Source organism: Equus przewalskii, chromosome 14, assembly GCF_037783145.1.
Source record: "Equus przewalskii isolate Varuska chromosome 14, EquPr2, whole genome shotgun sequence".
Taxonomy (NCBI): Eukaryota; Metazoa; Chordata; class Mammalia; order Perissodactyla; family Equidae; genus Equus; species Equus przewalskii.
In genome coordinates this window covers 4,553,772-4,571,638 of record NC_091844.1, presented here as the reverse complement: position 1 = coordinate 4,571,638, position 17,867 = coordinate 4,553,772, and the positions used below count along the sequence as shown (strand labels likewise).

General features: G+C 49.6%; 1 protein-coding gene across 4 annotated transcripts in view; it reads right to left on the bottom strand.

The window, feature by feature from the left end:
- Window positions 1–17,867, bottom strand: part of FHL2 (four and a half LIM domains 2) — a 69,045-nt gene that overhangs the window by 7,535 nt on the left and 43,643 nt on the right. For all 4 annotated transcript variants that reach the window (XM_070573365.1, XM_070573367.1, XM_070573366.1 and 1 more), the window contains 2 exons: window positions 6,707–6,881; window positions 207–376 (listed from right to left, as the gene is read on the bottom strand). In XM_070573365.1, the coding sequence (XP_070429466.1) occupies window positions 207–376; window positions 6,707–6,881 (345 nt within the window). The remainder of the gene's footprint in view (window positions 1–206; window positions 377–6,706; window positions 6,882–17,867) is intronic.

The window sequence follows — 17,867 nt, the reverse complement described above, 5'->3', positions numbered from 1 at the left end:
TCTTTGAAAGAAGGACTGGAACACAGGTCCAATGGATAAAATGCACACAAGTACATCAGAACCACGGCATGTGAGGCAAGACAGCCCTAAGGCTCCTGCCATGCAAGCATGAAGGTGCCCTCGCTTTCGGAAAGGGGGAGCTGACCAACAGCGGCGTGGAGGCAAACTGACCGGAATGCGCAAGGTCCAGGGAGAGGGAGAGGTACCTTTTTGCACTGAACACACTGCAAGGCATACTGTTTCTCGTAGCAGGGCACACAGAAATTCTGGCCATCCTTCGGGATGAAGCTCTTGGTTCCGATGGGCTGTTGGCAGCGATGGCAGATGAAGCAGGTCTCATGCCAGCTGCTGCCCTTGTACTCCATCTTGCGGGTGCCTGCCACGGGAGTCAAGAAGGAAAGCAGAGTCATCAAAAGGACTGGCTTGGAGGCTGAGCAGTCTGCGCTGAGAACCTGCCACCGTCTGGTTTTATGACGGTGGCAAGTCCTTTAGCTCTGGAAGGCTCACCTCTAAATGGGAATCACTTCTGTTGGACGGCCAGGACTTTGTCTTTTGGTTCATTGCTAGACACCCAACTCTTGGAACAATATCTGTACATACTCAGGATTTATTTGTTGAACAGAGTGGTTATGAACATTAAATGAAAACAAGTATTTGTCTCTCTCAGCACTGCAAAATATAAAGAGAAGTGTGGCGGAGCTCAGACTAGTCCTTAGCGAGTGTGGACTCTGGAGCAGAGGGGCCTGTTAACAAATAGCCCTCTGCTTCTCAAGAGGAGGGGATGGTTGGGTGTAGACGAACCTAGAGTCTCGAGCCTGATTCTGGGAGGAGCCTCCACATCACTCACTTCATTCAAGTGCTGTGTCACCAAGCCGTGGCATACGCTATCATTAAATCCACGCGTATTACCTGTACAACCCACTTAGTAACTTTCGGTCCTGTAACAGCCCATTTTCTTCTGAACAACTATTATCATTGGATATGGCTACATTATTTCCTCCAGTAGGTGAAGTCCCGGAGGAGTGAACGCTTTCTGGTTCACGCCCACCCCAACCCCGCCCAGCCTGACTCACAGGGAATGCTCGGGGTTTGTTGATTAATGTCTTTCTCATACTTTATACGCACAAAAAAGGTGTGTGTGTTTATAGAAATAGATGCTTCCAGACAGATATGTATGCGAGCACCCTTTGTATGAAGCAGAAGCGAAGGATTTGGGGGAAAGGAGCATAATGGATGAAGAAATTGCAAAGTGTTCCAAATACGCGGGCTAGCTCAGGCGCCAGCACACTAGACACGGCCCACGGGCACATCGGGACTGCAGCCTGTTTACAACAGCAGTGTCATTGAAACCCTGCCAGCCCATTCACTCCCTTCTGTTGTCCACACTGCTTTCATGCTACAAGGGCAGAGTTGAGCAGTTGCGACAGAGACTGGATGGCCTGCGTGGCCCAAAGCATTGATTTGGTTCTATATGGAAAAATTTTGCGAGCCCCTGGTCTCACTGAAAGGATGCGGACTGTAGAATGATGGGCACGTAAGTGAGATTTCAACCCGGGGTCAGGAAACGAGGGGGCACTCGGCCGAAAGCAGGCCGGCCGGCTTTGGAACCAGGGGGCAGCACAATGCAGGTGTCTGTAAACTAGTCTTTAGCTCTAAGTCCAAAAATAATAGGGTTGAAACAACAAGGCTAATGGTTGTATTTTAGCTGGTTATGAGGTTGGTGAGATGGCCTTGTCTCAAGTAGTTAGGATATTCGCTGAAAATCATTATGTGGTTATTTTATTACATGTCATTTGGGGTCACTTTCTCAGCTTCCTGTACTTGCAAGACCAGACATTTGAGTACTCCCTCCCATAAAGCATATAAAATACTCAAGGAATTCATGGGGTAAAGGTGTGCGGCACACAGTGATCTTAAAAGCTGTGGAATTCAATCATGGGTTGATGAACCCTGAAATAAGGAAAATTATATTCAGCAGTTGAATTTCAGGTCAAAATGATGGAAGGATTTTGATGTCAATCCTAGAATGAGTTTCTTTGGTCTGCAGAGTTTTTCCCCCATGAATACCTTCGTCACTTGCTCCTTTAATCTCTGCCCTTTCCTCTGATCAAGTAGCCCCCTAAACCCAAGGATTTTGTCAATGAAAATAGGGCAATTAAGATTCTCGCTAAGGACCGCAAGCAAGACCATGAGTGCATTCTTGGCATGCTCTGGAACAGTCTTACACCAACACCAGGGCTCAGGCAACGCCTGCCCCTAGGAGGGAATCCACTGGACACTTCCAGCCCAAGGCAGGTGGAGGCACACATCCGGGAGGCCACAGACACAGACCTGTGCAAAATGTGGCCAGCAGGTGGCAGCAGCATTCCTTCTTCTAACAATCTGCAGATGAGAGCAATTCTCCAGCAGATAAGTCCAGCGGAGGAAGGTGTCTTTTTCTGATTCAAATAAGCAAGCGAGGAACCAGAAACTTGGTGACTGGTTAGCGATGACGTGAGCCTGCTCAGAGGCTGTAGTGCAGCTGCAGAAACCTCTGCAAACAGGGGCTCAGCACTGGGTGGATGCGAACCGGTGGACCCTAGCACTGTGGTTTGTGCCGACGGAAGCCTAGTTTCCCGACCACGTCAAGAAATGGACTTTTGTGGGGTGTGGGCCCAGTGGGTGAGCTTTTCTTGAGCACATGCCTCTTGTCCTATGTATCTAAGTTCACAGCCAAAGCTACGCTGATGCTCTGTACTGCTGGTCATCTTGATTTGGGTCTAGCACTTTTAAAAATCAAACCAAAGCAGAGAAGCAAGTGCGACCATCTAGTGCTTCTTTTTTGCTTCTGGTTTTTGCACACAGCAGCCTTTTTCCAGACACCTTGCCTCTGGTGCCCAGTCCATTTCCTCAACCGGAAGTGACCTTTTCGACATCTCCATCCATTGAACTCCAGCTCCTCATCCTTCAAGACTGTTCAAACATGACATCCCTGAGGCTCGCTTTCCTGGCACGTGCCTCCACCCTGGCAGGCACCAGCCAGTCTTCTCCGGCGTCTCTATCTAAAGATCCCTGACGTCAGTGAGAAGCACAGCCCTGCGATGTGGAGGCGGGAGTGCTGACGCTCTTACACTTTCCTGCCGTGGGGCTGAGCTGCGTTCTCGTTACCAGTGCCTGAGCTGGGCATTCTCCTCTCACACCTGCACGCTGCACCAGCACAAAATGAACAATAAGCTCCCTTCTTAAAGACCTCAGCGGATCCCACGGGTTCCACAGCCACCCAGCAGATGCGAAGCCCACGTGTGCACCTTCCACCACTTCCCAGAGCTCCAGTCATGACCCGCCTCGCCCGGGGCCTCCTCCTTTGGGTCCCCGCCTCCACGCCCCAGGAGGAATCCTATCGTGACCTGGTCCTCCAGGTAGGGTAATCAAGGGGAGGGAGAAGTGGAGAAGCCAAGGCCAGCAGAATTAACAGACGGTCCTGGCTCATGATGGTTCGACTTACAATGATGAGAAAGTGACAGACATTCAATAGAAACCATACTTTGAGTTTTGAATTTTGCTCTTTTCCCAGGCGAGCGGTATGCAGTTGATGCTCTCTTGTGATGCTGGGCCGGTACAGCCCCCACAGCTCCCAGTCACCACCGGATCCCGAGGGTCAACAACCGATACACTTACAACCATTGTGTACCCATGTGACCTTTCTGTCTTTCACTTTCAGTATAGTATTCAATAAACTACATGAGATACTCGACACTTTAGTATAAAATAGGCTTGGTGTTAGATGATTTTGCCACAGTATAAGCTTTGTGAGTGTTCTGAGCACGTTTAAGGTAGGCCAGGCTGAGCTGTGATGTTCAGTAGGTGAGGTGCATTCAATGCATTTTCGACTTGTGATATTTTTAACATATAATGGGTTTATCAGGATGTAATGCCATCAGAAGTTGAGGAAGACCTGCTCTTGCAAAAGGGCAGAGCACTGCTGAGGAAGAGCAAACGAACAGAACAGGAGGTGACCCCCGGAGGATGCAGACAGCAGGGCCAGGGAGACCCGGGCCGCAGGAGAACTCTGGGGAGGGCGTGGAGGGGACGGAGCGTCCTCGGGGCAGCCGCAGCCCTGGGAGCAGCGAAATGCAGATGGGAAAGAGGATTTGAAGAAGTCTGCTATGAGTCACGAGTGGAAGCTTCCTTGGGCTCGTCATGAAAACCTAGTAAAGATTTCATTTGTCTTTCAATTAATTTTGTGGTTCTTACTGTTCCGGGACAGCTGTGTCTCTACATGTGACTCCCTGTGGGACAGGACCCAGGTTGGCCCGGCTTCTGTGGGTTGTAGCCTTCGATCCCCACCGTGGCGCGTGTGGCCCTCAGTTCCAGCACCTGCAGCGCTAACAGAATCTGGTCAGAGGCCTCCCTGCCCTCAGTGCCCCATCTGAAGCTGCCACAGTGCCTCCAGCTCTGTCCTCGCTCACACAATCCCAGCAGCGCCGGGTGACGTCCCGGTGACATCCTTGTAATAGGGTGTCGCAGTTATTTTTAAGATGTACTAACCGGAGAAATGTGGTAGCAATAAGAGACCATCTTACTGAAGCCTAATTATCCCCTTGCCTTTGTAAAAATGGTTATTTCTTATCCGGTATATCTTCCTAAAGTAACACCTCCCGCACATCAGTCTCTCGCTCAAAACTCTTCCCTATCTCTTCATGGTCAAAACCAAAGCAAACCAAAAATAAAACACAACTCTGGAGCTTGGCAATCCGTCTTCCACCAGAGTCAAGAGTCTGACTCTCGGTCCTCTCTGTAGCCTTGATCCTGTCCACACATCCGTGGGAATCCGGCCACTGGGTGAAAGACGGCCACGCAGCAGCCACCCCTGGTTTTCATAAATTAACATTCGATCTATTGACATAAACTCAAAACTCTCAGCCTAAGTTCCTCTTACACGTCTTATTGCTGCATTCATGAGTACAGGAATTTTAAAAACCACTTTCAAGGGGCCTTTGCGTTTGGCTCTGTTTATGAATGTAGTGAACCAAACGCCCTGAAAACCGTAATAGATTTGATACTCCTTTTAAGTTCCTCGACTAACTAGCCAGACCTCAAGTTCTTAGGAATTGTCGTTGAAATGAATTAAACTTATAAATACGTCGAATCATAAGATATCTTAAATGTCAAAACAGTTTCTAAATCAAGAAAATTTCAATTTAAAATCAGAAGCCTAAATCACTTATTCAACAGCACGCTTTCAGTCAGAATCACAAGATTAATTTACCTTTTAGACCCAATTTTTTTTAAACTTCACACAAACTTTATCCGGTGATTTCACACAACAGTACTACTATGGGTGAGCTCCTCTTAACACATCTGCCGTAACCCGAAGCCTTCCCAGGGTTCAAGGTGCTTCCCGAGTAAGGAAGCCACCTCCCCAGCAGTCTGCGGTGCCCGCCCAGCTGTCTCGAGCTGTTCGTAGCTAGAAGGCCAGGCCTGGCCACTGCCCCTCCCACCGACCTGACCCTGATGTGACAGTCACCCCATCAGCACCCTCCTGAGGGAGCCTCAGAGCCCGCACACCCTCGTGTCCAGACACGGTCCCCCAAGTCCTTGTTTGCTCATGGCAGTCAGGGGTCCCCAACCAGTTTGCTGTTCCACCTGACTGGATTCCATGGTCTGGTTACTGCTCTGTCCTAGTCTGTGAGCGCCACATTCCCACAGACACTCAGCGGGCAGAATTCTCTCCTGGTTTTATGTCACTCACTGGTCAAGATGCCAGATTAAAAGTCTCCAATGGGACAGATACTAAAAAATGACCTGAAACTCAGATTTAGCTGTGAGTCTGACTTTTTTTTTTAATTGGCACCTGAGCTAACAACTGTTGCCAATCTTCTCTTTTTTTTTCCTGCTTTTTCTCCCCAAGTTCCCCCAGTACATAGTTGTACATTTCAGTTGTGGGTCCTTCTAGTTGTGGCATGTGGGACACCGCCTCAGCATGGCCTGACGAGTGGTGCCATGTCCGTGCCCAGGATCCGAACCAGTGAAACCCTGGGCTGCGGCAGCCGAGTGCAAACTTAACCTCTCGGCCACGGGGCCGGCCCCAGAGTCTGACATTTTTATTCACTAAATCTCGCAAGGCTCCTTCCGGTCGCTCTTCACTGGTCGTGCAGAGCACGTCACTGACGGTGTATGACGAATGAGCCAGCCACAGCTGATCTCTTCACCTTTCTCCTAGTCATCTAGGGTCCAAATCTTAGGCTCTTCTCAGGGTGGTTACTGTCCCTGTCCTCATTTCTGCATGTGTTTCACATGGTTTATTTTATTTTTCTAATTCTGTATTTTAAAATTCTATATATTTTTGTTCACTCTGGTTTATAAAATAAAAGATTTCTTTGTCCCACAAACAAAAGAAGCAAACTAACCTCGCCCGAAAAACAAGGGACACGGTTCCATCATCCCCCGTCCACAGATAAGTCACCTACCACCCTCCTTGGCATCCGACCCGGCTGTGGTCAAGTCTGCGTCTGTCTACAGTGTGAAGTCCTCGAGGGCAGAGGAGCATGTACGCCCCTCGGCTCGCTCCTCTGTGAGCACCCACCTCCTCGCCCAGCGCCTGGCGCACGGGAGGGCACAACGCACATTCACTAAAATGCCCAAAGGTGCACAACCTCAGCAAGTAGGAGGGAAGAGAAGAGCAGCCGCTTCGCAGGATCCCGAGGGAGAAGGGAGCGCTCCTCACCTGGCATGATGGTCTTCCCGCATTCCTGGCACTTGGACGAGTACTCGTGGGAGTAGCAGTCCGTGCAGAGCAGCTGGTCCTCCTTGGCAGCAAAGGGCTTGTCCACCAGTGAGCTCTTGCACCGCGAGCAGTGGAAACAGGCCTCGTGCCAGTGTCGGTCCTTGTAGGACAAGTCCTGCAGACCAGACCACACGAGACAGTCAGAGAGGGCAGGAGGGGCGGGAGGCGCTCTGCCCCACAGTGGAGGGAGGGGGCATGCTGCAAAGCGCGGCGCCATCAGGGAGTGAAGGGGCCAGGCCTGTGGGCCTGCCCGCACCCCGGTCACCTAGCGCTGAGAGGAGGAAGATTAGGCTCTTCTCCTCCTGCTGCCTTCTGGAACAATGATTTAGACAGGTGGGTGTGTGCGAGAGAAAGAGGTGCTTTGAAAAACAAATGGATTCCCCTTAGATATTGCCTGCAAGAAAGAGAAACAGACAACAGGAGACTCATCAATGCTTCTCACTTGTCAACCACTGACAGAGAAGCAGACGGCCGGAGTCCCTTGGCCATGAGGAAGCTTGGCAAAGCCATCCATGACAGAGGGATGGCGGAGATCACTGGAGGGAGAGAAGCTGGGTGTAGGGAAGTTCTCAGAAGGCACCCAAGGACAGAGCCCTGGTATAACCTGGCGGAAAACAGGGCAGCAGGGACTTCTCGTGCAGGTGCCACCAGCCAAGTGTCAAAGTGGATGGCAGTGAAGGTCAGAGGGAATACCAGGCAGAGAGAGCATGAGCACGGACGACGGCGAGAGGGGTGCTTGGTGGAGCTGTGTGTGGGGTTCGAGCGACAGGCAGGGCACGAGGTGGGACAGGCCACGCCCAGGCTGGACAGGAGGGCCCTTTTAGGTCTGCATGGAGTTTAAGTTTATCCGGAAGGCAGTCGGGAGCAGCTGAACTATTTAAACAGGAGAGACTGACATGCTCAGACTGCGCATCAGGACAGGGCGAGGAAATGGGGGCGGGGGAGGAGGGGGGGGGTGGAAGATGCGCAGATGGCCTGCAGAGCGAGGGGCGGCTGAGGCCACCGCCGCCGAGAGGCAGCAGATGGGCGAGGCAGTGAGAAGGCAGAACCCACGCTTGCTGGCAAAGAGTGAGAAAGAGAAACGAACCCACAGAGAAAACTGTGTCGCCTCGGTGCCACCCTTGATCTTGCTGAGGAATAACAAGAAAGCTTCTTCTACTTGTCTTTTCTAAATGGCGTACGGCACTTTGAAAGTGCTGATACAAAACCAAAATAACTCTTTATATCCAGCTTTATCTTAGATGGGATTATTTTACTATTGCTCTTTGCATTCCCAGCTCTCACCTGAAACCATCATCCATTTATCAGTGAGGCAGAAACAGAATTTTAGGCCACCACGCGGTTTCCTGGGAGCCTTCCAGATCTTCCAGGTCTTAGGTCTGAACACCCGGCTGCTCACTCGGACGGCTGTCAGCACCATCCTTCCCAGGACATCCCTGTTACCGACGCCGAGGTCGAAGCTGGAGCCACGCCCAGCGTACCATGTGCATCTTGGACTTGATCAGAAAGTCCCAAACACCAACTGAACACAGCACCCACACTGGAACAAATGGTCCTCCTTCGCTGACATACCGTGTGTGTATGCATGTGTGTGTGTGTGTGTCTTCCCAGAACCTTGAACCAAGCTGAAGTTATTGGATTTGATGGTCTCTTTGCACATTTAGTTCAGGGAATTTTAAAAAATATCAATGTTGAATTACTTTGAAGACAGTTGGGCATCTGTGAAGGCATGTGCCTCGTGCTGCTCCATCTCACGCTGTTCCTGTTGGAAGCTTGCTTTTTAGGACATCTGGGAGGAGAATTATGGCCAATGCAAGAGAATCAGGAATGGCGGTGAGGGGAGGGTAGGATTTCCTCCATGCAGGACTGACGCAGCTCATTTCTGTATGGCTGACTCCTCCCCGAGCCCCAGCCGGGCATGGCCTCCCCGAGGCCAGAGCGGCAGCTCACTGACACACCGTCCCCTCCTTCCTCCGTGACGCCAAACTGAGGAGCCTGCACTGGGGGCAGAGGACTATCCTGTCTCTTGCATTTTTAGCCTCAAGTATTTTCAGAAATTTTAGGGAAAAAATCATCTGTGCTTTACTGGTTATTTTGACAAATGCTCTAGAAGTACAAACTGCTCTAATTTGTGTTAATGACCATCCTCATATGCAAACTCATTATAGACTGCCAAGCCCGTATTCTCCAGATATCCCTTCTTCAAAAAAGAAGTCATTATTTTTCTCCTTCTGGGATACTAGTGATGATAAATATTAACATGTTATGAGTTCAAGGCATTGCGCAGCCCTGCAAGGTAAATATTATTACCGAAGCTCAGAGAAGTTCAGTAACTTGCCCACGGTCACACAGGCAAGCTGGCACGTAGCTGAGTCAGGGTTCAAGCTCATGTCCTTCTAAGTCTGCTTCCACTGAACCACACCAGGTAAAATCCTGTTAGAGTCTGTGTTACTCTTGGCTTTCAAAAACCATACCCTTGATGAGATCTGTGTACATCCACTGAAAAACATTCAGAAACGATACCATATTTTGTACTCAAATAAATGCAATTCAGCACTGCCTTTGTCTAGATTGAATACAGTCAAACAGACCATTTAAAGCCCTGCCCAATAAGAACAGTAATTAGCCTCATTTAAGAAGAGGTGGAGTTTTTGATCATGCTATCACTGTTTTAACACCTATTGGGGAATAAATGCATTTTAAAAAATTTTGTATGGAAAAAAATATGGCAGTCCTCAAAAAATTAAAAATAGGATTACCATATGATGCAGAAATTCCACTTTTGGGTATATGCCAAAAAGATTTGAAAGCAGGAACTCAAACAGATATTTGCACATCCATGTTCACAGCAGCACTATTCACAGTAGCCAAGAGGTGGAAGCAAACCAAGTGCCCTTCAACAGATTAATGGACAATCAAAATGTGGTCTATTGGGGCCAGCCTGGCAGCACAGCGGTTAAGTGTGCACGTTCTGCTTTGGCAGCCTGGGGTTCGCTGGTTTGGATTCCGGGTGCAGACACGGTATCACTTGGCAAGCTGTGTATGGCAGGCGTCCCACATATAAAGTGGAGAAAGATGGGCACCAATGTTAGCTCAGGGCCAGTCTTCCTCAGCAAAAAGAGGAGGATTGGCAGCAGGTGTTAGCTCAGGGCTAATCTTCCTCAAAAAAGAAAAAAATGTGGTCTATCCATATAATGGAATATTATTCAGCCTCAAAAAAGGAAGGAAATTCTGACAAAGGCTACAACATGGAAGAAGCTTAAGGACATTACTCTAAGTGAAATAAGTCAGTCACAAAAAGACAAATAGTGTATGATTCCACTTACATGAGGCCCTAGAGTAATGGAATCCAGAGACAGAAGGTAGAATGATGGGTGCCAGGGGCTGGGGGACGAGGGGGGGCTTATTTTAAGGGGTACAGAATTTTAGTTTGGGAAGATGAAAGAGTTCTGGAGATTGGTTGCACAACAATGCAAACGTCCTTAGCACTATGGTTAAGACAGTACGTTTTATGTTATGTGTATTTAACTCCAATTTAAAAATTTAGAAAGCAAGTCTTGATGACTACGTAAAAGATGAAAACACCTGCCCAGAAGGCGGCTGGGTTCCCTCTGTACTGACCAGTCACGTCATCGTGGACTGCTGCTGTGGGAGAGCCACGAAGTGTCCTGGGCGGTCTGAGTCAGCGCCGGGCTGAGACGGGGTCCCCGCCCAAGGGGCAGGGCCCAGGGGAGAGGGAGAGATGCCGACCTGCCTCGAGGAGACGGGCCAGGTGCCCGCTGGCCACGCTGCCCAGAGTCAGCATCCCACAGACAGGGGCTACAGGCTGTCAGTGAAAAGAGCAGGACGGGAAGTACAAGTTCAAGGTCTTTTGCCTTTGAGGGTGACCTGCAAAAACCTGCGGGAGACCCCCATGGAGGACATCGTGAGAGGGAAACCTCTGGGCGGCGCCTCGGCCTCCACCCCTGGGTGAGTCCCAGCACGAAGACAGGACAGCAGAGCGGTTACTGTGACCGGACAGCCATGCAGAAGCTCATTTTAAAATGTTCACGTGGGCTGGCCCCATGGCCGAGCGGTTGAGTTCGCGCGCTCCGCTGCAGGCGGCCCAGTGTTTCGTTGGTTCGAATCCTGGGCGTGGACATGGCACTGCTCATCAAACCACGCTGAGGCAGCGTCCCACATGCCACAACTAGAAGGACCCACAACGAAGAATATACAAGTATGTACCGGGGGGCTTTGGGGAGAAAAAGGAAAAAATAAAAATCTTTGGAAAAAAAATAAATAAAAATAAAATGTTCACGTGGATCAAAAGCACCACAGAAATCCACTTTTCCTACAGTTAACGTTTTTGACAGGAAAACAATGGCTACAGTTTAAGGCTGATTTGTTGACAGACATTTGACACTACAGAGTGCCCCTTTAAATCTGGGTGCTATCGACATGTCCTTACGAGACCCAAGCACCAAAGCAAGACATCTAGACCTCCCAAAGGCCAGCTCCTCACGCCCACCCTTGCCACGCTGCCCTCCTGCGGTCACTCCCGGTCCCCCGCTATCCTGTCTCCCAGGAAGCTGCTGCCTTCCTCGGAGTGACCTGAGCTACGGCACCACACGGAGCGGGTGCAGCCGTTTCACCGGGGCTTCGACCCGAAAAGCCGCCCGCCCCCTCAGGCTGGGGTGGAGCAGATGGCTGCACATGCTGCTCATCCCACCTCCAGCCAGGAGAGCTGGCTTGAGGTCCCTTCCACGTGACACCCAGGATTGAGTCATCTCGGCATTCCCTCCCTGGGCCGTCGTCACTCACCTGCACAATTCCCCTCGCTCAGTCTACCTCTCTCTTGCATGTGCATGCACACACACATATTTCAGCATGAACATGCAACAGTTCCTGAATTGTTTATTCAACAATGTTTGATAATTCTCAAACCTTCTGACAAAATATTGTCCCTAAAGATAAATATCAGCCTATCATCACGCTCTTAAATTTCATGGTGTGCAATAAATAAAAATAGTCTTCAAACAAGCTAGCGTCACCGTGGGGGTGGGTCCTCAGTGGGACTATAATTGGCCCAGAGCCGTTCTTGCCGCAGACAGCAGTGACCTGCCCGGGCTGACGACATCTGAGTGGCTGCTGCAGGCAGGGCGGAAGGCCTGGTCACTTGCTGCACATGTGCTGCACCACGGGGCCCCCCGGGGATCACGGACACCTGTCTAAACACCTGACGTGTTCATCCTAGTGGGTAAACTCAAGGGTTCTCCATTCAAGTCTGTTTTCTGCCATATGGCGGCCACGTGACTGTGGACAAGTCACAACCTCTCAGCCTCCGATCTCTCACCTGCAGAATAAGAATAATAGCGCCTACCGCTGGCTGCGAGCGCCGTGTGAATTAAGGAGTTGCTGCATACAAAGCATTGCCACGTGTAAGAGGTCTATGTGAAAGCACACAGAACTGGTCTATGGCAGTTGCTCAGCGACTGAGTGTGAGCTTCCACTCAGATCACAGCCAAGGAGGAAAGCAGCCGCCTGAAGCGTGACTTGCTGAATTGCACCTCCTCACGAAGACTAACATGGATCCGACTTTCCCTCACCTCACGGCTCACATGCTAATCACTCTACCACTCTACTTTCGGGGAATGCTTTAGAGTTCCTCAGCCCTTTTAAATCTAAAGTTCTTTTTCTTAAGCCCCCCCCTTACCAATTTTGAGCCATACAATAACCCTATGACATAAGGTTTTATTCTTATTTTATAGGTGAGTAAAATTAACATAACGATGCTAAAAAGCTGTGAACAACGTTTTCTGCAACATTCCCATTGTCTTTCTGCCTTCAGTGATGCGACAGAATTCAGATGCACATTTGGCTCGTATCCCTTCCCTGGCCCGGCAGCATCTTTACAAGCTGGTCCCAACGTGCTGGCCCAGCCTCATCATCGGCTCCAGTGCCCCCTTTCACACCTCCATGCCCTTGTCCGTGCTGTCGCTTGCCTTGGACGGCCCATCCCCCTCCTCTCCAACAGGCAAAACCCCCCTCAGCTGTTGGCACGGCTCAAATATCACCTGCCCTGTGGGGCTTCCCGGCCCTAAGCGATGCTGGCTGACGGAAGTCGTGCGCCACCCCAACCCCTCAGCACTGTAAGGAGCCTGTGTCACACATCTCTTTCAAAATCATATATGGGAACGCTTATCTAACCGATCATGCTATTGGGTTTCCCTGTCATTCTCTTTCTCGGGCTCTCAGTTTGTGGTCTCCTTAGAAGTCTGATTAAGTTAACAAATTCATGTCACAGCTTCCTCCTGGACTCACTTCTTAAGAAAGCCCACAACAAGGAGGAAACGAGAAAAGACTTTATGGCAAGAGGAAGGTAACAGAATACTGGCAGCTTCGCTTTTTTAGGGCACACTGAGGCTTTTGGCCAAGACGACATTTTCCTGTGAGTCCTGAGTCCTCCTGACCCTGAGGCAGGATTTTAGAAACATGATTCCCCAGGGCTGGGAGGGACACTGGAAAACGCCGCGGGAAGGCCAAGAAGCCGTATTATAATCGACCAGACCCGTGTGCCTGGCCCGCAGCTTGACATCGTGCTCTGGGTGTTTACCTGTCAGGACTTGGTGCCCAGCGGCCTTTTCATCCCTAGTGTTCACGGCTGCAAACAGATGCTTAGTTTTGGTTCTCTGCACCCAGCTAGTCTCGTCTAGTCCTGAGCACGCCACGCGGGCCCCAAAAGTGAGTGTGGCAGAGGTACCAGACGGAAGCTGGAGAGAAGAAGTGAGGAAGTATAGATTCGCTGACAGACTCTCAAGAACTTTCAAATGTCCTAGAAATATCCTGGTTTTCAAGTCCTCTGGAGAGAGCGCGACTAAAAAAAAAAAAAAAAAAAAAAAGGAGAAAGAAAAAATCTTTTATACATCCCAGAAAAAAATCCAAGGCTAATCTTGTGCTCACAGAAATGTCATAAATTGCAGTAAAATGTTGATAAACAATGTAAGATTAGGCCCAAACACTTCCTTTCCGATTTTCTATTTTTCCATTTCAGAAACATTCCTAATACGGGGGTACTTTGGCTTGGCTCTGAACGTGAGACTTCCCCTAAGCCCTGGGGTGCGGTGAGTGACCTGAGGGGACAGCCCCTGCCTTGGTTCACTGGAGGCGGCTCTGGCGGGGGGCCCTCCACACGGCAGCCACCCTCAGTTCCTCACACGTGGTTCCTCCTGGGCTGGGAGAGGCTCCCCAACAACCACTCCTCAAATCCACAAGCTGGCACTTTATAATGGGGTCTCAGCATCATTCACACTCAGCACTTTGAAAAGATGTTCTGTGCCTTGAGATTCTCAGGTTTTCACGTTTCCAACTGTGTATCCTTTCAAATCTTTAAAAACAAAGGTCCCGAAGAAGGGACAACGGGAGGAATGACAGCGCTTACTCTGTGCCGCCCTGTTCCAGGTGCTCTGTCCACATTAGCTAGTTTACTCCCCCAGCCCCAGGCCTGCGAGACAGGCAACTCCAACTCCAGATGAGGAAGCCAAGGCTCGTAGGTGGCATGACTTGTCCTTGTCACACAGCTTGTTGCAGGGGAACCCAGGCAAGTCTGGCTAGAGTCCCGCCTGGGTGGGCACGGCGTCACTGCTGAATGCCACGTGCCTTTGCTGGCGACTGCCGATGACCCTCTGCTCCACAGGCGGTGAGGGTCTTCTTACATCACTCATCTGGTCAGCTGTGTCCCCAGCTCCGAGGGTCCTGCTTTACTCAACTCCCTTCAGAAACAGATCTTTCTTTTATAGGAGGATGTCTAGATAAATATATGGATTTTCAGTGCTCGTTACAAACTTTCTGGACAAATTACACGGAAACTCTAAAAAGGTGATTCACTCATTAGGCACTTAAAAATCACCTCAACAAATAAAAAAGCGCCAGTTGGCAAGCTGGATTGTGAGCACGTATCTGAAACGGTAGCTCTCCCCAGAAGAACGGCCCAGAAAAAGCAGCAGGAGAGGCCCGAGTCCTGCTCCAGGGCAGGAAGGACGGGTTTTTCCACTTGACCTTAGGGCCCCTAAACCAGCCTTGGTCAGGAACCTTCTGGAAGTGTAACATGGACGTCTGATTTAACCTGGATGTGTAAAAACCTTAGTCTATTTCAGAGTCCCCTGACTGCTTTCTGCCAAAAGACCTCAGATGCTTTCTGTCCTTTAAGAACTTGCCAAATGTTAGCTGAGAAACTTTCATGGTCTGATGGGTGGACTTGTGTCAAATTGATCATCAATTTGATGTTTCCCATTTAATTAACCAGGAAGCTGGAGAGAGTGTCACAGAAGCAAATGGAGCGTCACTTCTGCGGCGCAGACATTGCCATCTGACAGGGCTCGGGAGAAAGGCAGGAGACTTTGGTTGGGGTCACGTGATAGCAGCCAGGCAGATGCCTTTTACGCACAGGACTGCCCACTAGACAAAGCCACATCTGACCGGAGAGTCAGAGACAGCGTCCCACCCGAGGCTGCCCGGGGCAGAGAGCATCACACGTAGGATAGGAGCCACCGCATCCGGGTTCCAATTCTACCTCGACTGCCTCCTAATCACGTAACCCTGGGCAAGATGCCCACCTCTCTAATCCTCAGTGGCTGCTCCATAAAATGGAATGAGCAAAGTTCTTCTCTGTAGGGTGTTTGGAAGAATTTAGACCATGCAATGAAGGCGTTTTCAAGGCGCCTGGAACAAAGTTATGGCTCAGTGCGCGGTAGCTACCCTGGGTGCTAGCTTTAGGTCTGCAGATCACTCTCTCGTCGTCTTCACAGCAGCCTCTGGGGCACATGGGTGGGTCTGGGAGCCTCTCTGACTTCATGGCACTGCTTGCAGAGACAGGGAAAATTCACTCTGAGAGAGCCATATGGTCCAGAGTTTGTTAAAGTCACAGCTTTGTTAAATGAACGGTACTAGCAGCCATGCCTGGAATTATTGGTCCAGCCTATCTTTTCTTTAGTTTCTTGAATTTTTGAAGCCCAGGAATTAGGTAGATCCATCCAAAAAAACATCTGTAATCAGGCTAAAAAAATATTTTGCTAGTATACACAAGTGTCCAAGAAAAATTTCAGGAAGAGCATAATGTCAGAAGATCATGAAATTTTATTTGTATTCCCTGTTTTCAACTTTTCCACTGGCCATAAAAGTGAATGATTTTTACCCTTTGAGATCACGGCATTTCCTGAGAGTAACTAAATAGAAATAAAGGATATAATTGAGTGACTGAAGAGAAAGGATATTCAACCTTATGTAAGCTAACTAAGGAAACAGGTCCCGAGGTCCTGTCAATCTCATTTAAAAGTCAGTCGATACCCACAAAACTAGCCTAATTCCCACAGGCTTGCCCATTAAAATTACACACACACGTCCTTCAGAGGGAGAGTGAAGTGGGGCTTATGGTGCCCACACTATTTTAAGGAAAGAGAATGGCCACCCGAGCTGCCCGCTCAGTTGCTCGATCAAGCACCCGCCTGCCAGGACTTCAGGCTTTCCTTCTTGAAATAACACGAACATTTTTCTACCACGGCTTCCTCCACAAAGTCAACTACATAATTACTTCTGAAAGTCAAGAAAACCGTTCCAAATATTCAAAGGCTCCAAACGGCAAGGTCTAACTTCCAGGCCACATCTTTCTTCTTCCAAAATGTGGAAAATCACATGGCGTGACTCCACACAGAGGGAGCCGCGGGTCTGGGTTGAGAAGTTCAGCATGATTAACTCCTGACTTTGCAGCAGCCTTGTTGATTTTGGCCCCACTCGGGGGATTCTTGTTTATTTGCTCATAAAGTATGTGCGGAAGGATAATTAGTTTTAAGGGTCTTTCCACTAAATCACGTCAGAGAAATGATAAGTGCTTTTTGTTCTGTGGTTTTCACTTTAGCGACAGTGAAGGATGACTAGCCCCAAATATCCAAAGAGTTTCCTGTAAATTACGGTTTCCTTGGTCAGAATAATATCGGAACCCCCCAGCTACTTACATCTTTTCCAGGTAAAGCTTTTATAAAGTAATAATTTTTTTCTCTGCCTATTAGTTCTTCCTCAAACCGGACATTTTTATGGACGTTTCTATAATGAAAACTGATAAAGAAAGGGGGCAAAGCTTCCAAAGGTTGGGGGGGAAACATGTTACAGAAAGAATAGGGAAGTAGTCAGAGGAAAAGTGGAAGCCTGGAGTTTATAACACCATCAGCTGCTATTGAGCGTGCTGGGGGCTTTGTATCCACCACCAGAATAACCCTAGGAAGTAGGCACCCTCATTTTAGCTCCACTTTATAAACAGAAAGACGGGCCCAGAGGGGTCAAGTAATCGGCCCAAGTTCGCACAGCTAGTGAGACACAGAGCCAGGACCGGAACTGGGCGGTTTGGTGTCTGAGCTCTTATGCTCAGCCTAGTAAGTAAATGGAGAGGGTCTAAGCACGCCCATCAGGCACAGCGACCACGCGTCAGACTAAGCTGGAGACAGGGAGCTATTCGACTCCTAGACTCGCAAGATCAGCTACTTTTTGCTCACAGTAGCCAAGCCTCTGAACATTTTAAAGTTGACACAGGACCACTGCTAGTTCTGTTTCTTCCACGCCTGGCATGCCACTCCTGTTCTGAAGCCAAACGACACAGGCTGCAGCTTGGCTTCAAGTGGCCCGTGCTGCGCATCCTTCATCTCTGATCTGCGCAAAGGCTTCCTTCTGCACAGGATGGAAATCACTCTTCAAGTGTCACTAAATACCTAGCAACAGAGACTGATGGTGCGGCCTGCTGCTCACTGCCTTTCCTAGGAGTGACGTGACAAAGGAAAGAAGCGTTAAGAAACCTGCCCAAGATGTGTTGGAATTGTTTCAAGCAGCCAGCAGTTACGTTACGCACTGATACTGAAATCACAGAGGAGTGTGGCAAGAACCCCTACGGAGTACAAAGGAACGAGAGTAGAGAAGAGGCGTGACGTGCCACGAGGTGCCTTGGGGTCCACTAAGCTGGCATGCCTTTAGAGATTTCAAAGTGACCCATGTTGTCCCAGTGCTGTGGCTCTCAGGACGACAGTCACTTCCAGTGTTGGTCACGTGTGTTTAAGCAGCAGGTTTGCAGCCGAAGACC